The sequence below is a fragment of the Perissodus microlepis genome, chromosome 8 (genome assembly GCF_051167445.1).
Source record: "Perissodus microlepis isolate ML-2025 ecotype Zambia chromosome 8, ASM5116744v1, whole genome shotgun sequence".
NCBI classification, from domain to species: Eukaryota; Metazoa; Chordata; class Actinopteri; order Cichliformes; family Cichlidae; genus Perissodus; species Perissodus microlepis.
The window spans coordinates 15773260-15793870 of NC_140468.1; the positions used below are offsets into that span (position 1 = coordinate 15773260).

The 20611-nt window shown below is 40.4% G+C and overlaps 2 protein-coding genes across 3 annotated transcripts in view; one reads left to right on the forward strand and one right to left on the reverse strand.

The window, feature by feature from the left end:
* LOC146381643 (neurexophilin-1-like) overlaps window positions 1–1691 on the forward strand; it is a 50825-nt gene extending 49134 nt beyond the window's left edge. The window contains exon 3 of one of the 2 annotated variants that reach the window (XR_014801130.1): window positions 188–280. Coding sequence is in view for 1 of the 2 variants with exons in the window: in XM_084937735.1 (XP_084793861.1) it covers window positions 188–934 (747 nt within the window). In the remaining variant the exon portion in view is untranslated. Of the gene's footprint in view, window positions 1–187 lie in introns of both variants that reach the window. The other variant, XM_084937735.1, reaches the window with a different exon arrangement.
* A 2128-nt stretch (window positions 1692–3819) lies between these two features.
* Window positions 3820–20611, reverse strand: LOC146381644 (speckle-type POZ protein). The gene is made up of 10 exons (XM_084937734.1): window positions 20507–20611; window positions 11867–12067; window positions 11654–11775; window positions 10984–11135; window positions 10716–10843; window positions 10453–10630; window positions 10302–10357; window positions 8765–8887; window positions 7449–7591; window positions 3820–5593 (listed from the first exon to the last, which is right to left on the reverse strand). Exons 2-10 carry the CDS (start codon window positions 11942–11944, stop codon window positions 5449–5451), a joined length of 1125 nt encoding a protein of 374 aa, XP_084793860.1. The 5' UTR covers window positions 11945–12067; window positions 20507–20611; the 3' UTR covers window positions 3820–5448.

Consider the following 20611-nt stretch of genomic DNA (forward strand, 5'->3'; position numbering starts at 1 on the left):
AGAATACTTCTCAAAAACTCAAAAGTTCTTTCAAATAAGATTCTATTTAATTGAAGCAATTCTGAGACAATATTTCCAAAGCGTTTGGGATTTTTTTTGTTGATTCGTTTTTTATCGTTCATGCTAGCACTTAGTTTACTTCCCGATGGGGTCAGTCTATAACTTTCTCCTGTGCTTATTTTTCTAGTTGGTTCTTGGACCACACCAGACACACAGCAACTTTACCTTCACCAAGAGAGCACCGCCTCATCCCAGCAGGGCTCACGAGGTTTCTTCACAGCAGAAGAACTCTGTGCTTCAGTCCAGGAGTCTAACTCAGCACACCAAGCTGCCCCGTAACCCCTTCATCCCTCTTTCAAAGCAGGGATTTGGGGAAATACTTGGAGGAAACTCACAGCCGCACTCCAACCCATCATTAAAGATAAAGCTTCAGCCCATCATAAAAGTTCATGGAACATCTAAATGGTCCGAGACCTTCATCTGGGGGGACTTTTATTCTAATATAAAGACGGTCAAACTGAATTTGCTGATATTGGGGAAGATTGTGGATCATGGGAACGGGTCTCTCGGCGTCTACTTCCGCCACAACTCCACAGGGGTAGGCAACGTCTCCGTCAGCCTCGTGCCACCGACGAAAGAGGTGGAGTTCGACTTGGAGCGCCAAAGCGTGATCCACCCCAAGGATTCAAAGACGTTCAACTGCAGAGTGGACTCCGAGAAAACCGAACGCAATAAGAAGGTGATGCTGTGCAACTACGACCCATCAAAGACATGTGATCAGGAGCACACCCAGAGCCACGTCACCTGGATGTGCTCCAGACCTTTCCAGGTCATCTGCATCTACGTGTCTTTCTACAGCACAGACTACAGACTGGTTCAGAAAGTCTGCCCGGACTATAGCCTGCAGAGTCCAGCCTACCTGCCTGCAGGTTAAAGGACACTGGAGAGTGATGTCTCAGCAAGCCTCTATAGAGAAATCCAGTTAGTGCAGCTATGAGCCAGTTTGATGGATCATTTTGAGGTTCTTCAAGAAATTCGGTTGAAAAGTGTTTTTAAGTTCACTTTAGTTTCTATGTTTTTAGTGCAAAGAATGTGCCTGCGTTAAGATTAAAGTGTTTTAGATCATGTAACAAAAAAAGGTTAGGGTGCAACTAAAAGTGAGTGATTTACCTGGCAATTGCTTTCTTAATTATTCCTGAATATATGGTTTTATGAAACCACAGTGTTATGAAAATACTCACAAAAATCTTGATATTTGCTCTTTTTCTGAACTGTAGTTACCAACAAAAGGGCAGTGGTAGTACTCAGCAGATTAATCAGCTATTCCCTTCATGTTTCTTTGTTTTTTCATGTTTCTTTGGTTAAAGCAGACAATGGTAAGTTTTTGGTTTAATAAAAGCCAAGATATAGTCATCCTCTAATGTTCTTGTATGCTAAGGCTGCAGGACCATAAATACTTGTGGTCCTGCAAATCAGTCCTTCAAAATTGTTTTCGTGCCACTGTAATTTTTTTTAAATAAAGAATTTCATTTCTTTTCGTGTAATAGTTTGAATTTATCCGTCCTCACACTGTACTTACAAGTGCATGGCGTCTATGATGGTTAACACTTACTTTGCTTTTCCCTTTTCATGTTTTTCTTGATATCTGCGCTGTATTTTGCACAGTAAAATAAAAACAGCATTAAAAATAAGAGAGAACTCCAACGAGTGGAAGTAATGATCTTTGGGGAAACTGCTGAGTTCAGGCAGCACAGGGAAACCACCTGGGGCTGCTTTATAAGAAAGCTCGCAGCCTGATTTCTTGGTAGAAAGCTGAAGGGAGATGTTTATTCATGATTCTTGATATGAACTCACCCACTCAGAAGAGCTGCAGGCTATAAAAGATGAAGCGCACAGGTTTAAGCTTTATGTTATTCCAATACATCTTGCTTTCCATTGTTAACAAAGTATGCTTGTCGTTGCCCACACGTGCAGGTTCACATTATCTTTGAACAGCTGGCAGGTTAAACAGGCATGTCAGACTGTCTTTGAATAAACCTTTAACCTTGTTAAACCCAGAGTGGCTCCGAGTGAAACTAAGGTGCACACGAGAGTGCAGGGGTATGGGTCAGGAAACGGTTCTGGAGGCGCAATTAAACACATCTGCTCGATCACTGCACTCAAGGCACTGGCAACTAACCTTTTCTGCCGGACAGATGGATGTTTAATGACCTAGACACAGGCCGCTAACTCGATTAAGTAGGTGACAGAGGTTAAAGACACCCCTCACCATCCACCACTGTTTCCAGCTGCTCCCGGGGTGGCTGGAAACAGCAGGGAGAACGCTTCTGTCAACAGCTGCAAGTGCAGTCAACCATATTACGGAGTCTCAGCATCCTATGCAGCATACTGCTTTTTCTAAATTAGCAAGGACAGAGTGGTGGGAGGACCATCCACTACCAAAAACACATTAAAGTTCTATGCAGACATTTGATTTCAGCTTCTCTGCAGGGCGGCACCAGGAAGTTTTCAGTAAAGTGAAAATAATATATGAAAAAGAGTGATTTGAAATCGCAAACTAACCTAGATAATTCTCCTTGCTGACAATTACAGTGAACAACACTTTTTAAAAATTGACTAAATGTTCTTTATGCAATCTACGGTCCCCTGCTGGTTTAAGGTATTTTCTGTTGGTTTCTCTTGTCAGGCCTAGAGAATATCGTCATAGTAACAAAGACAGTACCCCCCTTCAGTTTTTTGAGATTTTCAGATTGCTTTTTGAGATTGCTTATACAGTTCTCTTAAGTTCCTGCAAGGGTAATCCAGCACTTTTGAAAAAAAAAAAATTCAGTCATTCTGCTCGCTTTGTTGCTGGGCTCAATATTATTGTGTTTGGCTTCAAGTAGATGGTTTACTCAGAGACTGCAAGGTCCTTAAATTCTGTGGCTGCAAAAAAAAGCATCACCCCTCAACCACTGTACTTCACAGTTTTTTTGAGGTGTTTTTGCTTATATGCTGTTATTTTCACCAAACGTGGCGCTGGTCATTATGGCCAATCTATACCACTGTTCAAAAGATTTTTTTGCCAAAGTCTCGTGGTTTGGTTAGATGAGACTTGGCTGTGCTGTCATGTTCTTTTTAGAGAGAAGAGGTGTTCTCCTGCAAATTCTTTAAAACAAGCCACACTTTCTAAAAGTAATGTCATGAAATTTGGGTGACACCTAACTCTTGGGTTTGCTTTGTAATTTCTATTTTTCCTTTCCACAGTTTCTCAGTGTTGCACTGCATTGAATGTTCACATTCAATACATTTGCTAAATTGCCAGCACCTGGTTGCCTCTTACCCTGTAAATTCTTACGGAAGCAAGAGGTATACTTAGTTTTAAATTTAAAAAATGACACGGTGTAATACGTCACGTGTTACAGTTCATCCAATCACAAGACCTATGGATCAGATTATTATTGTTACACAACATCTGTTATGTAAAACCTTAATACTTCTTTTTACCTTGACTGTACATATCTTTTATACCGTCCATTGTTATGAACAATAGCTATGATTTATTGTTATTCTCCTATGCTGCTATACAGTGAGTAATAATAGACTGCAACAACATCTGCCAGAATTTGGGCATTGGAGACAGAATATAATCTATATATAATAATTAATAGCTAACGATCTAAGACATTTAGGATAAAGTCTGTGCTCACTTCAAAATATTTTTCTGTGGCAAAACTCCATAAATTCTCTTTCCTTTGGAGATTTATGTGCTTTTAAGCAAACGTTTGACTACAACATACATAACTCAGAGAGAAATACCCAGACAAAGCTTGCACTGCATTCAATACAAAATAGTTGTGGTTTATTCTTTTGGGAACAAAAAATGGCAACAACTAAGTGTCACTTCTCATATTCAGCGATATCTACAGGAAAGAAACAACAATGGTTCCTTCTATCAATTACCATTTTTCACCAGGTTAAAATGATAACTTCAAAAATGTATTTCATATGGTTTTACCTTGGTGTGCATGTGTTTCACATTATGTCTATTCTGAACATTAAAACGTGTTCATTTCAATTTCATTTCCCTTCAGTCTTCATGCCTGCAAAGAATTTCTCTGTTGAAAATGCTTTTGTTTAAACACAGCTTCAAAAGCACTGGTGTCTGTACAAATTCCTATGGAAAAAAATAGAAATAACATTTTTGAGGGAAAAAAAATGCTTCTCATAAAATAACATCGACACGCCTTATCGGACTCTAATGTAACCATTTCTTAACCTCCCTTTGTTGTCTTCTAGTAGGTTTGTCTGTCTACACCTTGGACATCATTTTCTCTCAAGGGCTACAAAGAGATCCAGACACAAAACAAATTTCCCCAAGAATGACATCCAGTTGTGCATTGCTATTTTCCGTATCCTTTTTAAACTGGTTTTCTCCACTAATTTAAAAAAAAAAAAAAAAAAAAAAAAAAAAACAAAACACACAAAAAAACAAAAACAAAACAAATGAAAACAGATGCAGATGAAGTTTGAGATGGGAGATACATGGGAGATCATGTGTTGGTTTTTTTTGTCACTTGCTGATAAATCTTCTTAAAGGGTACTTGTTCTTGGTGGTCCAGCTGGGTCTCTAGTCCAAGAAGCTTGCGTCAATGTGTGCTTGCCTACAGTATTTCTACTTTACTGCTGGTAAGGGTTGACACGGGGGTGACCTGTGAATTTAGTGCAATGTTTTCCCCACTTTCTTTGGGAAAATTTGATGATTTTAGGCCCATATCTGCTGTTGCTGCTGCTTTTTTGTTTTTTTGACTAGCCCTTGGTTGTCTTTCTTGGGGTCTTCTAGTTTGAAAGGCCCATTTCATCTTCTTTAGTCCCTCACAGGCCCACGTGTTCTTTAGTTTTTGGGCTTCTCTCACGGCTCTACTCCAAACACTAAGAACAGAGCAAAAAAAGAAGCCATGTGATAAAATAGACACTTAAAAGACCTTATCTGCAATAGTCCTTCAAGCCTCCAAGTTTCAAAAATGGTTGGCTCTTGTTGGGTTCATGTGTCCAGTTCTTCCTCCTGAACAGATTCCAAAGTAGGAACTACCAAGGATTTTGGATTTATTCACGGAAAAGAGATCTCACTAAACCAGAGCCGAGGAGAAAGGAGAGGGTGCTGTGGGTTTTTCTTTTTCCTTTGTAAACAACAAAACATCCACTTAACAATCCCACTTCTCCCTCTCGTCCATCTCTTCCTCCTCCTTCCCTCCATCTTTAGAAGAGACTAAATACAGCAGGTTCTGGATGGGGCAGAAGGGGGAGATTTGGGGAGAGGCTGTAGGTAGTGTAGTAGGTAACAGCAAGGGGGAAAGGTTGTCCCTGTGTGTTTGAGGGTTGGGGGGGATCTGTGTGTTTTTGTGAGTGCATGTATGTGCAAAGGTGTGAGTTTGTATGAGTGTGTGTGGATGCCTTCCTGTGGGACTGTTAGGACTGTTTGAGGCGTTTGCGTGGGGGTCCGAGGAAAGGGCACTGAGCAGAAGCCAGGGAGCGATACGCTTCAGCCACCAGGTGCGGATGAGACGCCACCATGGACTTCCAGCCTGCTGTCTCCATCACCTCTGCAGCATGGCTGGTGGATGAGATGAGAAAGGAAGAAAATAAAAAAAGATTACAAATCAAGTTTTCCTTAAGTAAACACATGCATAACAAATGTACAGACAGGCAATCTGGAAATCCTAAATAATGGCAGATTGTTTGGATCCAATTTTCCTGTGAATAGTACAGACTGCGTGAAACCATTTTACAGGTGTTAAACTTCTGCCAAGGTCCGCTTGAGGCTGATTGACTGAAATTTCCCTGTCAGATGGTGAGCGTGTGGCTTTGCCAATTTTTAGTTATCATGCAGACTTTGTGGAAAATTTACACAACAATGCTCCAATTACTCCAATTACTGTGCCTTCAGACTTCAAAGAACGATAACAGGAATGACTGCTGGGCTGTGGTGACTCCAGCTGCTGGTTTACAATAGTGCTCAAAAGATACAAAATCTCCATTTCCAGTTAAAAGTTTATCCTTAAAGTAGGAGCCAGAATCAGGAGTTCAACTAAAGCGTAAGGGAGAGTTGGAAGCCTAAACCGGTGTAATCCCACATCATGACTGAGATTATAGTGACAATTTTTTTTTTTCTAATATACTTTTTATTCATTATTACCTGAAAGTAGTGAGAGCACAAAGTCATCAGTGAAGTGTTCACAGAGGTCACAGATCAAGGGAAGCGATGGGCATTTTCCCAACAGACTGTTACACTTTCAGTTAAAGGTAAACATAGTGTAAACATAATGGCAATTTTATGATTTTTAATGATTTCGTTCTCATCTTTTAAGCCTAAAAAAAACAAGAGATGTGTGCACAAATTTTAATTTTGGATGTTTCTAATCCACACAGGGTGAAAATAACACATACAGCCTCAAATATATACATACCTTCTACTAATATTTGGTTAAATGTCCCTTAGCAAGTTGCACCTTTTGGTAACCATCAACAAACTTCTGGCATAATTCAGGCTGAATCGTCTTGGCAGAGTAGTTTCATGGCATAAACCCAGCTCTTAAGCTTAGCTCACAAATTTTCAACAGGGTTGAGGTCAGAGCTTTGGGAACACCATTGCATAGGCTTGTGGAAACATCTGACCACACCTGTACATACAGACTATAGCCCTGACTGTCACAGAACTAGCCGTTTGCTTCCATACACTTCATTCTGTTGTCTCCTATTCAAAAGCAGGCTCAGTTTTTCTTTTGTACCACAAACTGAAACTCTTTCATTCTCCCATTTTGCCTGATAAATAAGAATTAAATGGACACATAGTAGCAGTTAAGCGGAATCACATGCTAATGCAGTTCCTCAATCATACAACATCCTCCCTTCATTTATGCTTCTATGGATACACAGCGAGTTCGAATACTTCTGATGGAAATATGTTTTGGGGACAAAGAAGTCCATATTGAAAAGATATAATTATATTATATTATGTTAGCAAAAATGTTGTTAAATCATGTTTTGTCGAGCCACATCGGCCCTACATTAACAAAAAAAAGAAAAATAATAGTAATATCTGAGCCCACCATCAGCACAAGCGTGTGTTAATATCACACTTTCAGTCAACAGAGGAGGTGACAACAGACTAGTGAGGAGTCAGGTTGCCCCGATCCCTATGAAAGCCATGGCAGGGTTTAATAATATCAGGCAGACCACTCCATGGGGCATATGTGAAATTAAAATCACTAACTGGCACAGAGCCATCAAGAGATGAGGCGAGTTCAGGTACTACCTGTAATGATGCCAAGATAAAGAAGAACGACAAGAACCATACTGACATGACAGAGACAGGATGTACAGTGGATGTGGAGGACCTGCGAGTGCGTGAAAAAGGTGTTGGAAACCCTATTGCATGTGACGATGAGCTCTTTTTTTCTTCAACTTACTAGTTAATGAAGTCGACGGCCTGCGTTTTGAGCTGGTCGGCGCTGTGCAGGTCAGCGAGGATCAGGATCTCAGCAGCGTTTTCCACAGACAGGCTAGTGCACAACGCGTCCTCACACATGACCTTCAGTCTCTCCAGAGCATACTGTAAAAGAGTGGATACAAGAAGATTGGCGGTTTCCTCTTCTCCATCAGTATCTATGTGGTCTCTGCTGTCACAGTTGACCATTTCAGTGTTCAAACACAAAGCTTCGTTTAGTCTTGTTGTCAGTGGGGTCTGATCTATAAAATATTTTATGTTTTAAAGAGATAAATAGAAGAGTAGGATATAAACATTTCAATGCTCGACCTCTGAGAGAAACTGTCTCAAAGCCAGCTCCACATTTGGTGTCATGGAGGAGTGAGATCAGCGTTAAATCATCCAACTGTTCACTGAAATCACAAAGTCTTACTGGGAAAAGGTTTACTGGGTACACTTGTATCATGCCATGCATTAATGCAACTCATACTTAGGACTAATTACAGTCTAAAGGTCTGTAGTTGTATACGGTTTTGTCTGCACTAGATTATCAAGAGGAGAAAGGAGGGAAAAAAACATGTTAGATGAAACATTTCATGTGTAGTTGTTCATTATTCTCCAGAAAACTGAATTTAAAAAAAAAAAAAAAATACAGAGAGCCCTCAGAAACAGTGCTGAGCTGTGTGGTAGCATCCAAACCTCATTACAGTAACTTCTGCACTGGTCATGTGACGCACACTGTGTAAAAAAGCCCTTTTGTTTTATAGCCACAGTCACTGCAGAAGCAGGTGGGGTGAATCGTTGAATGCAGTTTTTCTGAGGGTCACAACCCCCCCGAATGATTTTTTTTTTCTTAACAGAATTCGATCCAAGCTCTCTGTGGGCTCGATTCAAAAGGTCTCTCATACACATGCTCAGTGGGCTCAAATTCCTCCATTGTCCACTAATTGCACCGGTTGACAGTTCAATCCCCACATGTTAAGGTGCCCTTGGGAAAGACACTGAACACCAGGTTACTCCCCAATGGCAGGTAAATCAAATTTTTTCCAAGCCTTAAAAACCCCAGAAAATGGCTCGTTGTATTTGAGTTTTATCAATTCAGTCATTTGTAATTTTATTTTATCCCATTCATGTTCACAGAAAGCCAACAGCAACACTAGTCACACACGAGCTCTGTGGCCTCAACGTGCAGGTGCATCAAACTGTAGAAATCCTGAGTATGTGGCCATGTTACAAACAGGCAACAGGCTTTCCCACATCCACAGAGTGTCGGGTAGCAGCTTCCCACTCTTATATTACCTTATCAGCTGCTGCAAGCAAGTCATCTGCCATTTTGTCCAGGTTTGGAGCCTTGTCTGTGTAAATGAAGCACATCATCTCTTTGAAAACCTCGGGCTCCACATCGTTGATCTCCACACGATTCTGACAAGACACAAGGGAAGGAGACTAAATGAAGCATCGATGACATGAGCTTTAACTGCACTTCAACAGCACATTTGTATCACATCAGAAAAATTTAAATCCAACCTGATTTTATTTATAAAGCACTTTTTAAAAACCAAGAGTTACAAAGCATGAAAGCACCACAGAACAATAAAACAATAATAAACGAGGGTAAGAACACACTTTCTCATATTTTTTTCCTCGAGTTAAAAGCCAAGGAATAAAAATGAGTTTTAAGATGCGTTTTTAAAAACAGGCAAAGATGTACAGGGAAATAATTCCATAATTTGGGGATGATAGCTGATGAAGCTTGACCCCTGGTTTTCAGACAGGTTTCTGGGACTTTCAGCCGGTCCTTAGCGACCTCAAGGAACATGTAGTTCAGCAGGTCAGGTGCAAAAATATATATATAGTGGTGCTGATCCATTAAGAGGTTTTAAAAAGAAATAATAAAATCTTAAAATGAATCTTAAAAATGAACGTAGAGCCAGTGGAGGGAAACCAAGACAGGGGAAATGAGCCTGTGGTATTTTGAACTACCTGTGATCACAGGAAGCGTTACTAAGGCCAACATAAAGCCCATTACAGTTCTCCAGACACACTGTGTTAAAGGATGCTCAAAAACATTTAAAAATAAAGCAGATTTGATCTCGTATAAAAGCCTCAAGTGGTAAAAAAACAAAACAAAAAACATTTAATGGCATCATTTATCTGCTTATCTAGTTTAAACACAGTCACAGTCCACTGTGCGTCTAACATGTAGCTGCTCAGAGGGGCACAGGTCCAGGAGAAGATCAGCACACTGGGTCAAAAACAATGACCTCATTCTTAATAAAAAATTATTTATACTGCTGAAATGCAGAAATCAGTAATTAAGCAGCTTTACATGAGCAAGAGAACATTTTTTATTGAAATATTTGGAGTGCACTTGCATATTCATCAAGTAAGTGTGAGACTGTCTTGCATGTCAGCCTAGTGTGATCCATTATTTATACCTACATTAGCAGTCACTTAATAATACCCCTAGGCATTTGTGGTTAAATTACTGAAAGAGTTCAGTTTGGCTGAATTCAGTATTATCTGTAATTTAATAAATTCATAAAGGCCATTTTATGCCAACCACTCCTGCAATTTCATTTCTTACAGTCACCTGTGCAAAAATGAAAAGAAAAAAAAAAAAAAAAAAAGCAATTCTGTGCGTCTGCAGCTTTGTCAGTGAAGGATGAATCCTGACCCCCAAGATCGGCAGGACAATTGCATTTCAGCTGTGCTATCATTCAGTTTCACCAAACGGCTCTGTGCTGCAGCCATTTGACAGCACGCAATCCTTCACTCGTTTTAACCTCACATCACGGCAGTGAAAAAAAAAAAAGCTTTGGGACCTTGGGTTTACCTTTTTGCTCTCTTCCATCTCGTGCTCAAACATGGCGCTGAATACTGGGGAACGTGCTAGGAAACAGGAAGAGAACAACTTGCAGTCATGGCGCTAATTAGCAAAAACTTGAATAAATTTCAATATACAAACATGAAGAAGAAGCTTGTACCTGCTAGGATGGCTTTATGTGCTTGAAACTCCTGGCCAGCCACACACAGGGAGCAGTCTGTGAAACGTGAGTTCTCCCACAGGCCGCCCAGCTCGTCTGCTAGCCGGCAGTCGGGTACCTTTACCATGTTCATGGTGTTCTGACCAGAAATGTTGACCGAGTCCTGCACCACACTCACCTCAAGGGGACAAATGTAATGAAATGCAATGTGTCAAAAATGCAAGGTCAGAAAGAAAAGGCAACAGCAAAATGTAGCCACGTACCTCACAGAAGAGCGTGAGCTTGTCATCAGGTAGAAGGCCGTTGGCCTCATCTAGGAGGAAATCTCTCCGGATGAACTTTTTAAAACCCCAATCCTTCCCCTGGACAAAACGATACGCCCTCTGGCTTTCTGCAGAGAGAGCAGACACGGAGAAGTCACGATAAGGAAAGTCTAAGAAGAAACTATTTTACAAAAGCTCAATGCAGAAAAATTATTAACTCCTACAAAATCTGAAAATGTGTCTCTTTCACTGAATATTCTGTACTCACCCATGGCTTTGGTCTCCTCTCCCTTGGCGTTGAGGATAGAGAACTTGAACTTGGCACGCACCTCGGCTTTTGGACAGCTGACCAGCAGCAGGTAGAGGGACAGGTAATCTTTGCTCTCCTCATCCAGGCCCTTGGGATTCACCCGCAAACACCTGATGGGGACAGAAGATTCAACAAGAAGGTCAATGTAAAAATGTATTAACCCTTATTAGTATGTGTCATTCCTAACCAGACTATTATGCTGTGCAAGGAAAGTGCAGAAGTTGCACACCAGGAAAGCTTAATGATTTCTTTGTTTTGGTGTGTAAGGCTCTTTTATTGAAGTTGTACTAGAGGTCATTCATTAAGGCTAAATCAGGCTAAACCTGTGTTATAAATCTACATTTATGTTACGTTTGTACAGATTTTGAGAGATTTTAAAAAGAAATCTGATTAAAGCTAGGATGCTACATAAGGAAATGTTAGCCACGCTTTTTTGGATTTCCATGAGAATCCACAGTGAGAGATTTCTGGGGGATGGCTCTAACTGAAATGATATTTGAGTAGTTTGCTTGACTGTTTGTAAACAGCTTGAAAGGACTTCCATCAGACAGATTATTACATATGTGTGTGTCAGTCTGAGCGGGATTATCCAAATGTTTGCAACAAAGCAGCCCTCATTCTGACGCACCATTTCAGCTTGTCATTGGCCCCAGAAGAGAAGGTGGAGCTCTTGATGACCTCCCCCATCTCCTCACGACAGAAGCTGAAGTTATTGATGGTCCACATGTAAGAGAACTTCACCACTTTGATCTGTTAAAAGGAAGAATACATTCAGAAAAGGCTTAGATTCATTAATCCGAGGTTCAATCAGACAGCGAGCCTGAAACAAGAGTCATTTCACCTGAGTGTAGCACCAGCTCTCGGCCACAGGCCCGCTGGACATTTCCGCAGGGGGAGGGGGACTCGGGACTCTTGACATTGCCAGTGTGACAGATGTTTGGGGCAAGAGGGTGAGGAAGAGGAATCTGTCACTTCCACTCGTCAGTGTTCAGCCCAGACGTCCATCTGCATCGGTGCGTGTCACATGGAAGCTGTTTGCCCCCTGCAGGCAGAGAATGTGATGAATTAGTCTGAACCATACAAATGTTTAAGTTTCACTCACACACTGTACAAAAAAAACATTTTACTGTGATGCCTCCATCAACCACTTGAGCTGCAGTTTATATCCAGACTGTAGAGACTAGTGCATGAATTCATGAGTTGTGGATAAAAAAATAAAAAATAAAAAAAATGGGAGGTTGCAGGGACCTTGAATTTCTGATCAAGCCATCCTTGAGTTTAAGTAAAAGTTTGCAAGTGACCTCGACCTTAGCCTGAACATTTGAGCCAAATTTGAAGTTATTCCCTGGAACAGTTTAAGCCATACAGTGTTCACAGAGACAGGACACTGGCGCTGGATCTTTCATTAATCTAGGTGAGACCGAATATCATTTCATTCGTGTGGCCCCTGCTGCACAATACTGAGGTTTGTTGGCTTGGAGTTAGATGAATTGTCCCTGACCCACTGGAGGACAGCAGGAGATCGATGGCACCATGCCTGTTCTAAGATCAATAACTGCTGCAGCTGCAATTAAGTCTCAAAAATGAACTGTAAATAAACAAGCCGTCTCCTAGGACTGTGCTAGGAGTTTGGACCCACCGGCCACGCTCCCTAATTAACTTAAAGTCACACAGAAGCGCCATGCAGATCAGTACATGCACGCGCACACACACAGAGAACAGACTTCATTCCTTACACACAAATAAGCCACAACATTAAAGTGTTTATATTGATTATCTTGTTTTAATCCAAGATTCTCATGAGAAGCCTTTCTGTCCTGACATTCACACACTCCCAAAGCTGCCCGGGAACAGCTTGAGGAAGTTTGGAAGACAACAAAGAGTCCAAAGCTTAACTCCAAACTCCCCATTTCTCCTAGTAAAAAGGTGGCGTCAACCATAAGGCACAGGGGCCTGACTGCTTCATGTCTCTATTGTAATCTAAACATCAATAAAAACCTACAAGTCAAATATCAATCCACAACTGAAAAGGCAAAACAACAAGTGCAATATTTTCCCTCTTTAAGGAAAGTTTAATACAACCGTTCACCTCTTTTGTAGGTGCCCTTTAAAAGATTTAAATAAATATCTGTTTATTTTTTTTAATTTTATGGGAAATTAAGACAAACAGGGCTTTAAAAAGCTTTGAAATTTGATCTAACAATCTAGTTTTGTTGATGTTATATAACACAAAAAAATAGTTCCCCACATCTAAACACAGAATTGTATAGTGGGTTTTCACGGTGCGTCATCAAACCGGAAGTCGCCATATTGGAGATACTGGAGGTAAACAAAGCGCGCGCAATCAAACAGATTCTAAACGTCGAACGAAAGGAAATGGTGAATTATTGCCGTGTTTATGGCTGTACCAATCAGTCAGACTGTGAAAAACATTTGCAGTTTTATAGACTGCAAAAAGTTATTACAAATCAGGGAGAACAATGCCAAAAGTTATTAGAGGAAAAGAGGCGGTTGTGGTTAGCGAAGCTAAACCAGAATCTACAAGGCAAAAATCTGGACAACATTCGAATTTGTTCTGCTCATTTCTTTTTCTATAGTTAAGCATACTTAATAAAATATACTCGAAGTATGCTACTTTTTGGTAAGGGATGATATCATACAGTTAAGGTTTGTTTGATTAAAGATGTTATTGCATTACTTACTTTGGCATTCACAACACATCTGTCGCTGATGACTTGATACTGCATCTCCCTCACCCATCCACACACCATCTGGTTATAGGCCTCCAAATTTTATAAGATTTAAGGTCTTCTGCTGTGTATGGGCTTGGCGAGAAAACCAGATAGTTGACAATATCAGGATATGCAATAGACGGAAGACTCTCCAGGTCGTCATTGATCCAAATGAAGGACTCAATTCGTTTGGATCTGCACCACCAATAAACCTCAACTTTTCCAAATATCGAGCCCTTTGCTGCGGACCAAGTCCTTCCCTGTATGCCTTTGCATCTATAACGCATTTGAGGAGCTTTTCTGTGGTTTCAGACAGTGTTTGCAGTGTTTACCTCCGAGTGCCTCTGGTTTACTGGTGTTGTGTTAACACAACACGAATCTCTGTTAATCTGTTTCCATCCCCCCATTTCTTATTTCCATTTCAACAGTCCTTGAACCGTTCATCCGTCTCTACCGGTGTCTCACACACGGAGCCTTTAATGTTTTTACATCTTCATCCATAAATTCAATTTGGGACCAAAACTTGGTGTAACAAGTGGGAAGGTTGGGACCGCCAAGCTTTCTGATTCTGATAATTACACCGAATGCAGGTGAGATGCCAACAGTGAAAGTTCTTCAAGGCTCAAAGAATTAAATACTGGATTCAGGACTAACTTTAGTATTTGATTTGCAATGGATATTCATGACTACCCATGTTTCCTTAGCAACCTTGGTTAAAATCAGCTGAGCTCATTACTACAGCAGTATACTTAAGGCTTTGTAATATGTAACTTTTCATTAACATAAATATCCAATCAGTCAATCACATGACAGCAACTCAATGTACTGAGGCATGCAGACAGTCAAGACAGCTGGCTGAAATTCAGTCTTCTCCTGGGGTATGATACTTCATATGTTTTTGACGGTGGCAACTGGCAAGATGGAGGCACAGAAGAAAGTACAGAGAAAGAAAATTAAACTTAAAGTGATAGAGAGGCCAAATAGAAAAAACAGGCAGCGAATGAAAGATGGAACACCGTCCAAGGAACTATTCACCAAGATAAATTGCCATGAAAACAGGTTGGATGGAGACAAAAGAAAATCAAACTGAGGTGTGAGAGAGCAATCAAATATAGATTTGTGGACTGAGGTGAAGATGCACACTGTATGGAAACTTTAGGTTCTGCACATTTCAAGAGCTGCAGGACCTCTTAATCAAGACACACAGATTTAGGGTAGTGCACTCATAACGAAACAGCTGAACTCATCCTCAGCCTATCAGGTCTTAGAGTTTATTTTCTTTAAAAACAATTATTGCTCAACCCAAAAACTGACAATCCTCATTTCTTCAGTCTACAGCGAGTCTATAAAGCTATACGTGCATGTAATTTTTTTTTTAAATTTATTTATTTATTTTTATTGGCCAACGTGGCAACAGAGTTACTGCTAATTTAAACAGGACGTTATCTGCTGCTGTAGCTTTGCACTAAAGCCACACAGCAGGTGAAACCGAGAGTTTTTACTTTTACTGTCAGGAAGGCTATAGAAGCACACTATATGACAGCATTTACTGCAGGAATTGTTCATCCACCACACCTAACAGTTAAAACATTTTTATAGATTTGTCACTGACAAGTAATAGAAGGAGGACCAGAAACAGTACGCTGCAACCCTATTTCAAAAAGGTTTGTTGCTCAAAACCACCATAACATTTTAAAAAAGTGAAAAATGTATGAGTTTGGTTCGATTTGTTCTCTTTAGATGTGAAAGTTTGATCTAGGGTTTAAATTATTTACATACAACAGGGTGGTAAATGGGCTAAACTAACTTTACTAACTGATGGGTGCCAGGAAAGAGGAAAGGTAAGCTCCCCATGACCCCGATATTGTTTGGAAAATTAAAATCAAGACACACTACATGAACAACTATAATTAGAACTGACTTTGTCTTATTTTAAATTGGCAAGTTTTCGTGTTGTTTTGGTGTACACTGCAAGTCGCATGCAGCAGCTGGTTTGCTGTATTTCAGATGAAGCTGTTTTATTAGGATTTGGTGTTAAAAAGCTCTTGATACTAACTTGCATCAGTCTCTTTGGTCTTTGTCAGTGTCCTGTCAAATATTTTTTGTGGCGTGTTCCCATCTCTGAATGGAGGGCCTATGAACAGAGGATGACACGTGCTGTGCAGATTGTCAAGTCCTTTGTGACAAATTTGTGATGTGTGATATTGCACTATATAAATGGAAATGATTCAGTAACTTTAAAATGTCATTCACAGAGGTCAAAGGGTTTGTGATAAATTCATACAGCTTAACTTACACCTGATAATCTAAACACTTATCACCAGTTAGGGGGAAGTACTAAAACTCATTCTGGCAGTCCACTGAGCCTGTGCAATTAATGTTAAAAGACAAATGCTACAACTGCTAACCTGGCTAATGTATGTTATTCCCTAATAACCATGTTAACATTTTTGACATATTTAAAAAAGTACAGCAGAGCTTTTAGATGTAAGGGCAGGGACAAAAACAATGTGTTAAATGCCTACTGGAGGAATGCAGTTTCCTTTAGTTTGCTGTAGCTTATCATTCACATCGCTTTGGCTCAAGCATGCTGTTGTGCTTGACTGCAGCTTAGAGTCCACACATGGAGTTATCTTAACCATTTTCCTTCTGGTTGTTTAGTTATGGGCTCATACATTCAAAGTGTTCATACATTTCAAGTAAACTGTCAGAAAGGTTTTATTTTATGGTGTTACACCCATCTATCTTAACCACTTATCCAACTCAGGTAGCGTCTCTCAGCTGTTACTGGGCAAGAGGCAAGGTGCACCCTGGACAGCTTTCAAGGCTATCACAGGGCCCACACATAGAGATAGACAACCAGTCACACTCACGTTTACACCTGGTTTTATAATAAATTGAAAGACCTAACATGTGTGTCTTTGTACTGTAGAAGGAGGCGGTTGCACCTGGAGAAAACACATGCAGGTAAAGTGGGAACACGCAAAATCCATACAGACAAGCTACAGCTAGCAAGCGGGTTCAAACCAGGAGCTCTCTTGCTGTGAGGAGACCGTGCTAAGCACTCCATCACCATATTGTCCATTTATAATGGTAACATAAGGGGCATAAGCAAATTAAAAAGTATTATTCATTTGCTTAGGTCTTTTCTTAAAAAAAAATGTAAGCAGAAAAAGAGCAGTATTGTGTAAGACATAGCAACTATATTGATATTGGCAATACACAGTCCAATCATTTTAGCAAAAGCTAGGGCAAGGCTCTTACAATAATAACACCTGGAATCAAAACACAGCAGATTGCAAAAGTACATTCAAAGCCTGGGAGATGTTACAGGAAATAAAACTCCATTTATCTGTCAATTGTCAAGCCTTTTCAATTTTCAACAACAAAAAAGGCCAAACTTCACAGAGCTGCTGACATCATCCAACGTGACAGTTTTGGCTACAAAAACCCACCGAGTAACTACACAACATAAAAAAATAATAATAGGAAAACAGAAATCTTGGCAAAGGGTGACATAGACTATAAAGTGGACCTGAGTTCAACACAAAACTCCACGATTACTTTGCGAACACAAAAACCGATCCTGGTATATATTGAGAGGACAGCTGAGACTGCGGTAAATTTGCTCAGCTCAGATGGGGTCCAGTATGTTTGGTTTGCGCCTGACCAGAATTATCACAATCAAAGCAAACCCCCAACACTGGGAGCTCTGGATGTGGGATTGTGAGGATGTGTGACTGCATGAGAGCTAAGGGTGCTAGAGAGACGGTGTTTATAGACGGCACAATGAATGACTCCTAGTCTGCAGAAGCCTGTCAGAAGAGGAACTACCCAAAGCGTAGTGCCAAAAATCACAGGTGGGGTGGGGGGCAAAAAACTAAGACAAAAAGTATGCTGTCTAACTTGAATCCAAAATAGCACCTTCAGGATATTTTAGAGACAAAGGAAGAGAAATGCAACGAGTCAAGCAGAAACAAGCTCTCCGTATATCTGTGCAGCGCTATGCAAAGGAGGACTGAGTCCATCACCAACAAATGAAGGTGGATATGCAATAAAAATAAATAAATGATTAAAATCATGGTAAGAAAAGTGTAACTGTTGCTGCATTTTCAATGGTAAGTAAAAACTATTAGTAATATTTTGGCAAGTATTTTTCCTATTCAAGTAAGACCAAATGCAGTTAATGCAAATGATCCTGCTGTATACTGGACAAGTTTTATTTGTAGGTGATAAAAATAATAAATAAAACCTGTGGAGATGTGGAATACACACTGTGGCAGTTATAAACGCAATGTATTTCCTGACATTTTACTCACCTGACTTAAAAAAAAAAAAAAAAAAAAAAAAAAAAAGGAAGACGAAAAAAAAAAAAAAGGACAAATCAATCTCTACTCTAAATTAAAGACTGGAGGTTTGGAGGCATTTCAGACAGCAATTTTCAACGGGGGGGTGAAAAAAAAATTGCAAGCCTTGTCGAAGTGTCAGTGAACACAATGTCTGTTTCCAAAGCTTTGGTCTTTGAGGACTGCAGTAAGCCACAGAAAACCTTAAAACTATAATTGGTACAGGGACCGGGGATCGATTGCAGGGCGCGTGTTCGGCCTCTGTGGGAGCAATTTCATATTCTGCCCTTGGTCACGGTGCTCCTCCTTTCCTAAAAACTCAATCTCGGAGAGGTATGAACTATCGATTTTGCTACAGCGATCAGCTTGCCTCGTTCTCATCCTCAACTTTGCGCAGACCCGCAATTACACTGAAGGGGATTTGACAGGGCGAAAAAGCATTAGCAGCCGGGTTTCGGCTCCTGTCTGTACTTCCCGAGCAAAACCCCGCTCGCTTCACCACGTACATGAGGGTTAAAGGGAGGACAGGCCTCAATGCATTGCTAAGATCGCTGGTCACCTGGTTCATATTGTTACCAACAGATACACTTGCTGTCTTTACCTCCAAACACACATGGGCGTATCAGAGTAGTATTACTGTTTTCAATTTGCTTAATTTTGTATCAAACATTGGTTTAGTTTTGGGGGTTTTTGAAGCTCAAAAACGAAATGATCCTTTGGAGACATTTATCTAACCACACAGTACTCAACTGAAATGAAAGAAGTTGACATAGACCTGCATTTAGGGTCAGTGTGCTCATTATAATACATAATCCCCTACATCTTAATGAGCTAATAAACCCAGAGTGCATCTCTTTAGCGCAAATCCTGACATGTCAACCATGTCTATTATGTAAGAAGGGAAAATTAAGTAGCACAGATGCCATTCATTAACACAAAACAGTCAGTGGTCTGACTGAGTGGTCTGAATTTTTTTAAATAAAAATCACCCAAATATTAATTAAAATATTCTTTTGATTGTAGTAATTTAAACCTATCACTGAGCTCTTCCTAGGTATGAAGCCAATGCTTGTGACTCAGAAATCACAATCATATGCATTAAGTTGAAAACCTATTTGAGATTTCAGCTGCAGCAGTCACTCTGCAACCTATGCGTTTTTCACAAAATAGCAATGAAAGCTCACAGGCAGTGGATTTTTCTTAGTGGGTCATCCCACTAAAGGTGAACTCAGCTCAACTGAGTTAAGTATAGGGGGGGTGGAAAAAAAAAAGATGAGCTCAGGGAAAAAAACAGATTAAAGGCCCCTTCAAGTCTGCTGCACGGCAGGTTTTTGATTTGGCAAAAGAAATGCATTGCTGGAATCAGTGCAACTGCTGCAAGACAGCCCTGCACTGCAAGTAATACTCAGCATCACCAAAATATAGAGCTGCAAGTCTATGTTCTGATAAATTATTTGATTGGCGGGGGGGGGGGGGGGGAAAGGCTTCTTAAAAACAAAGTTTCTCAAAGCCACAGTTTACCTGCCAGAAAGACATGTAAGCTGCATCAGAGATGTAGACGTCCTCCTTTAGATTTGAGATAAACACATAAATAAAATGACTGGTTTAAGACTTTGCTTGTTTACACTGACCTGACTCACTCATTACTCTGTGCCTAAACCGAGCAGGCAATCAGTGTTCACAGTGAACTTTGACTCACAATTTCCACCCAAACAATAATCCCTGACAGCTGGTCACCTCACCACTTTGTGAGCAGCATGGTTTATACACTTTATAGGAATACAAGTCATAACCGCATGAGCACTTCCACGGATAAACCTTTCGAGTTAAAACAGCCTGCACTGACTGAGCAGTGAGTGAATGACTCCAATAAACAGTATGACGGAGGCCCAGTTGTGAATTCCAAATCTAATTTAATGCAACACCACAAAGTTTAAACATGGTATTTTTCTGAGTATTTCTTTTAAGTTGAAGAGCCTGTACTTTAATTTAGTTCATGCCGGGAAGTTAAACTCACTTAATGTAGGCGGTGACAGTAGCAGGTAGTTAACCTGCTAACAATGTGCACTAATCGACACTGGTATTTCATTTTGAAATGGCACCGCGTTTTAATTACGAATGCAGACCATTGTGGTCATAAAAAAGAAACGTGACAGTCTCTGGCATAGCTATTAATACATAAATCCTGCCGGTAATCCAGACAATGCACCAATAGCACCACAGCTTAAGCGGGGCGAGCTAGTTAGCCCTTTGCCTTTAGCAGCTAACCTAAGCCAAACAAAAAGGTCGGGGAAATAACTGCGCAAACTGCAGCTAAAAATGCTACACGACTACCTTTGTCGTGTTTCTTTAAGTCCTTAATCCCTATCTCACAGCTTTCTTTTTATTTTCCGCCAGACTCACCTTAATGTTGGATTTAATTACAACGCTAGTTGGCCGGAGTCTTGTGTTGTTGTTAGCTAGCTGGCTGTTGAGCTGGACCGCTATAGCAGTATCTCACAAATAGCA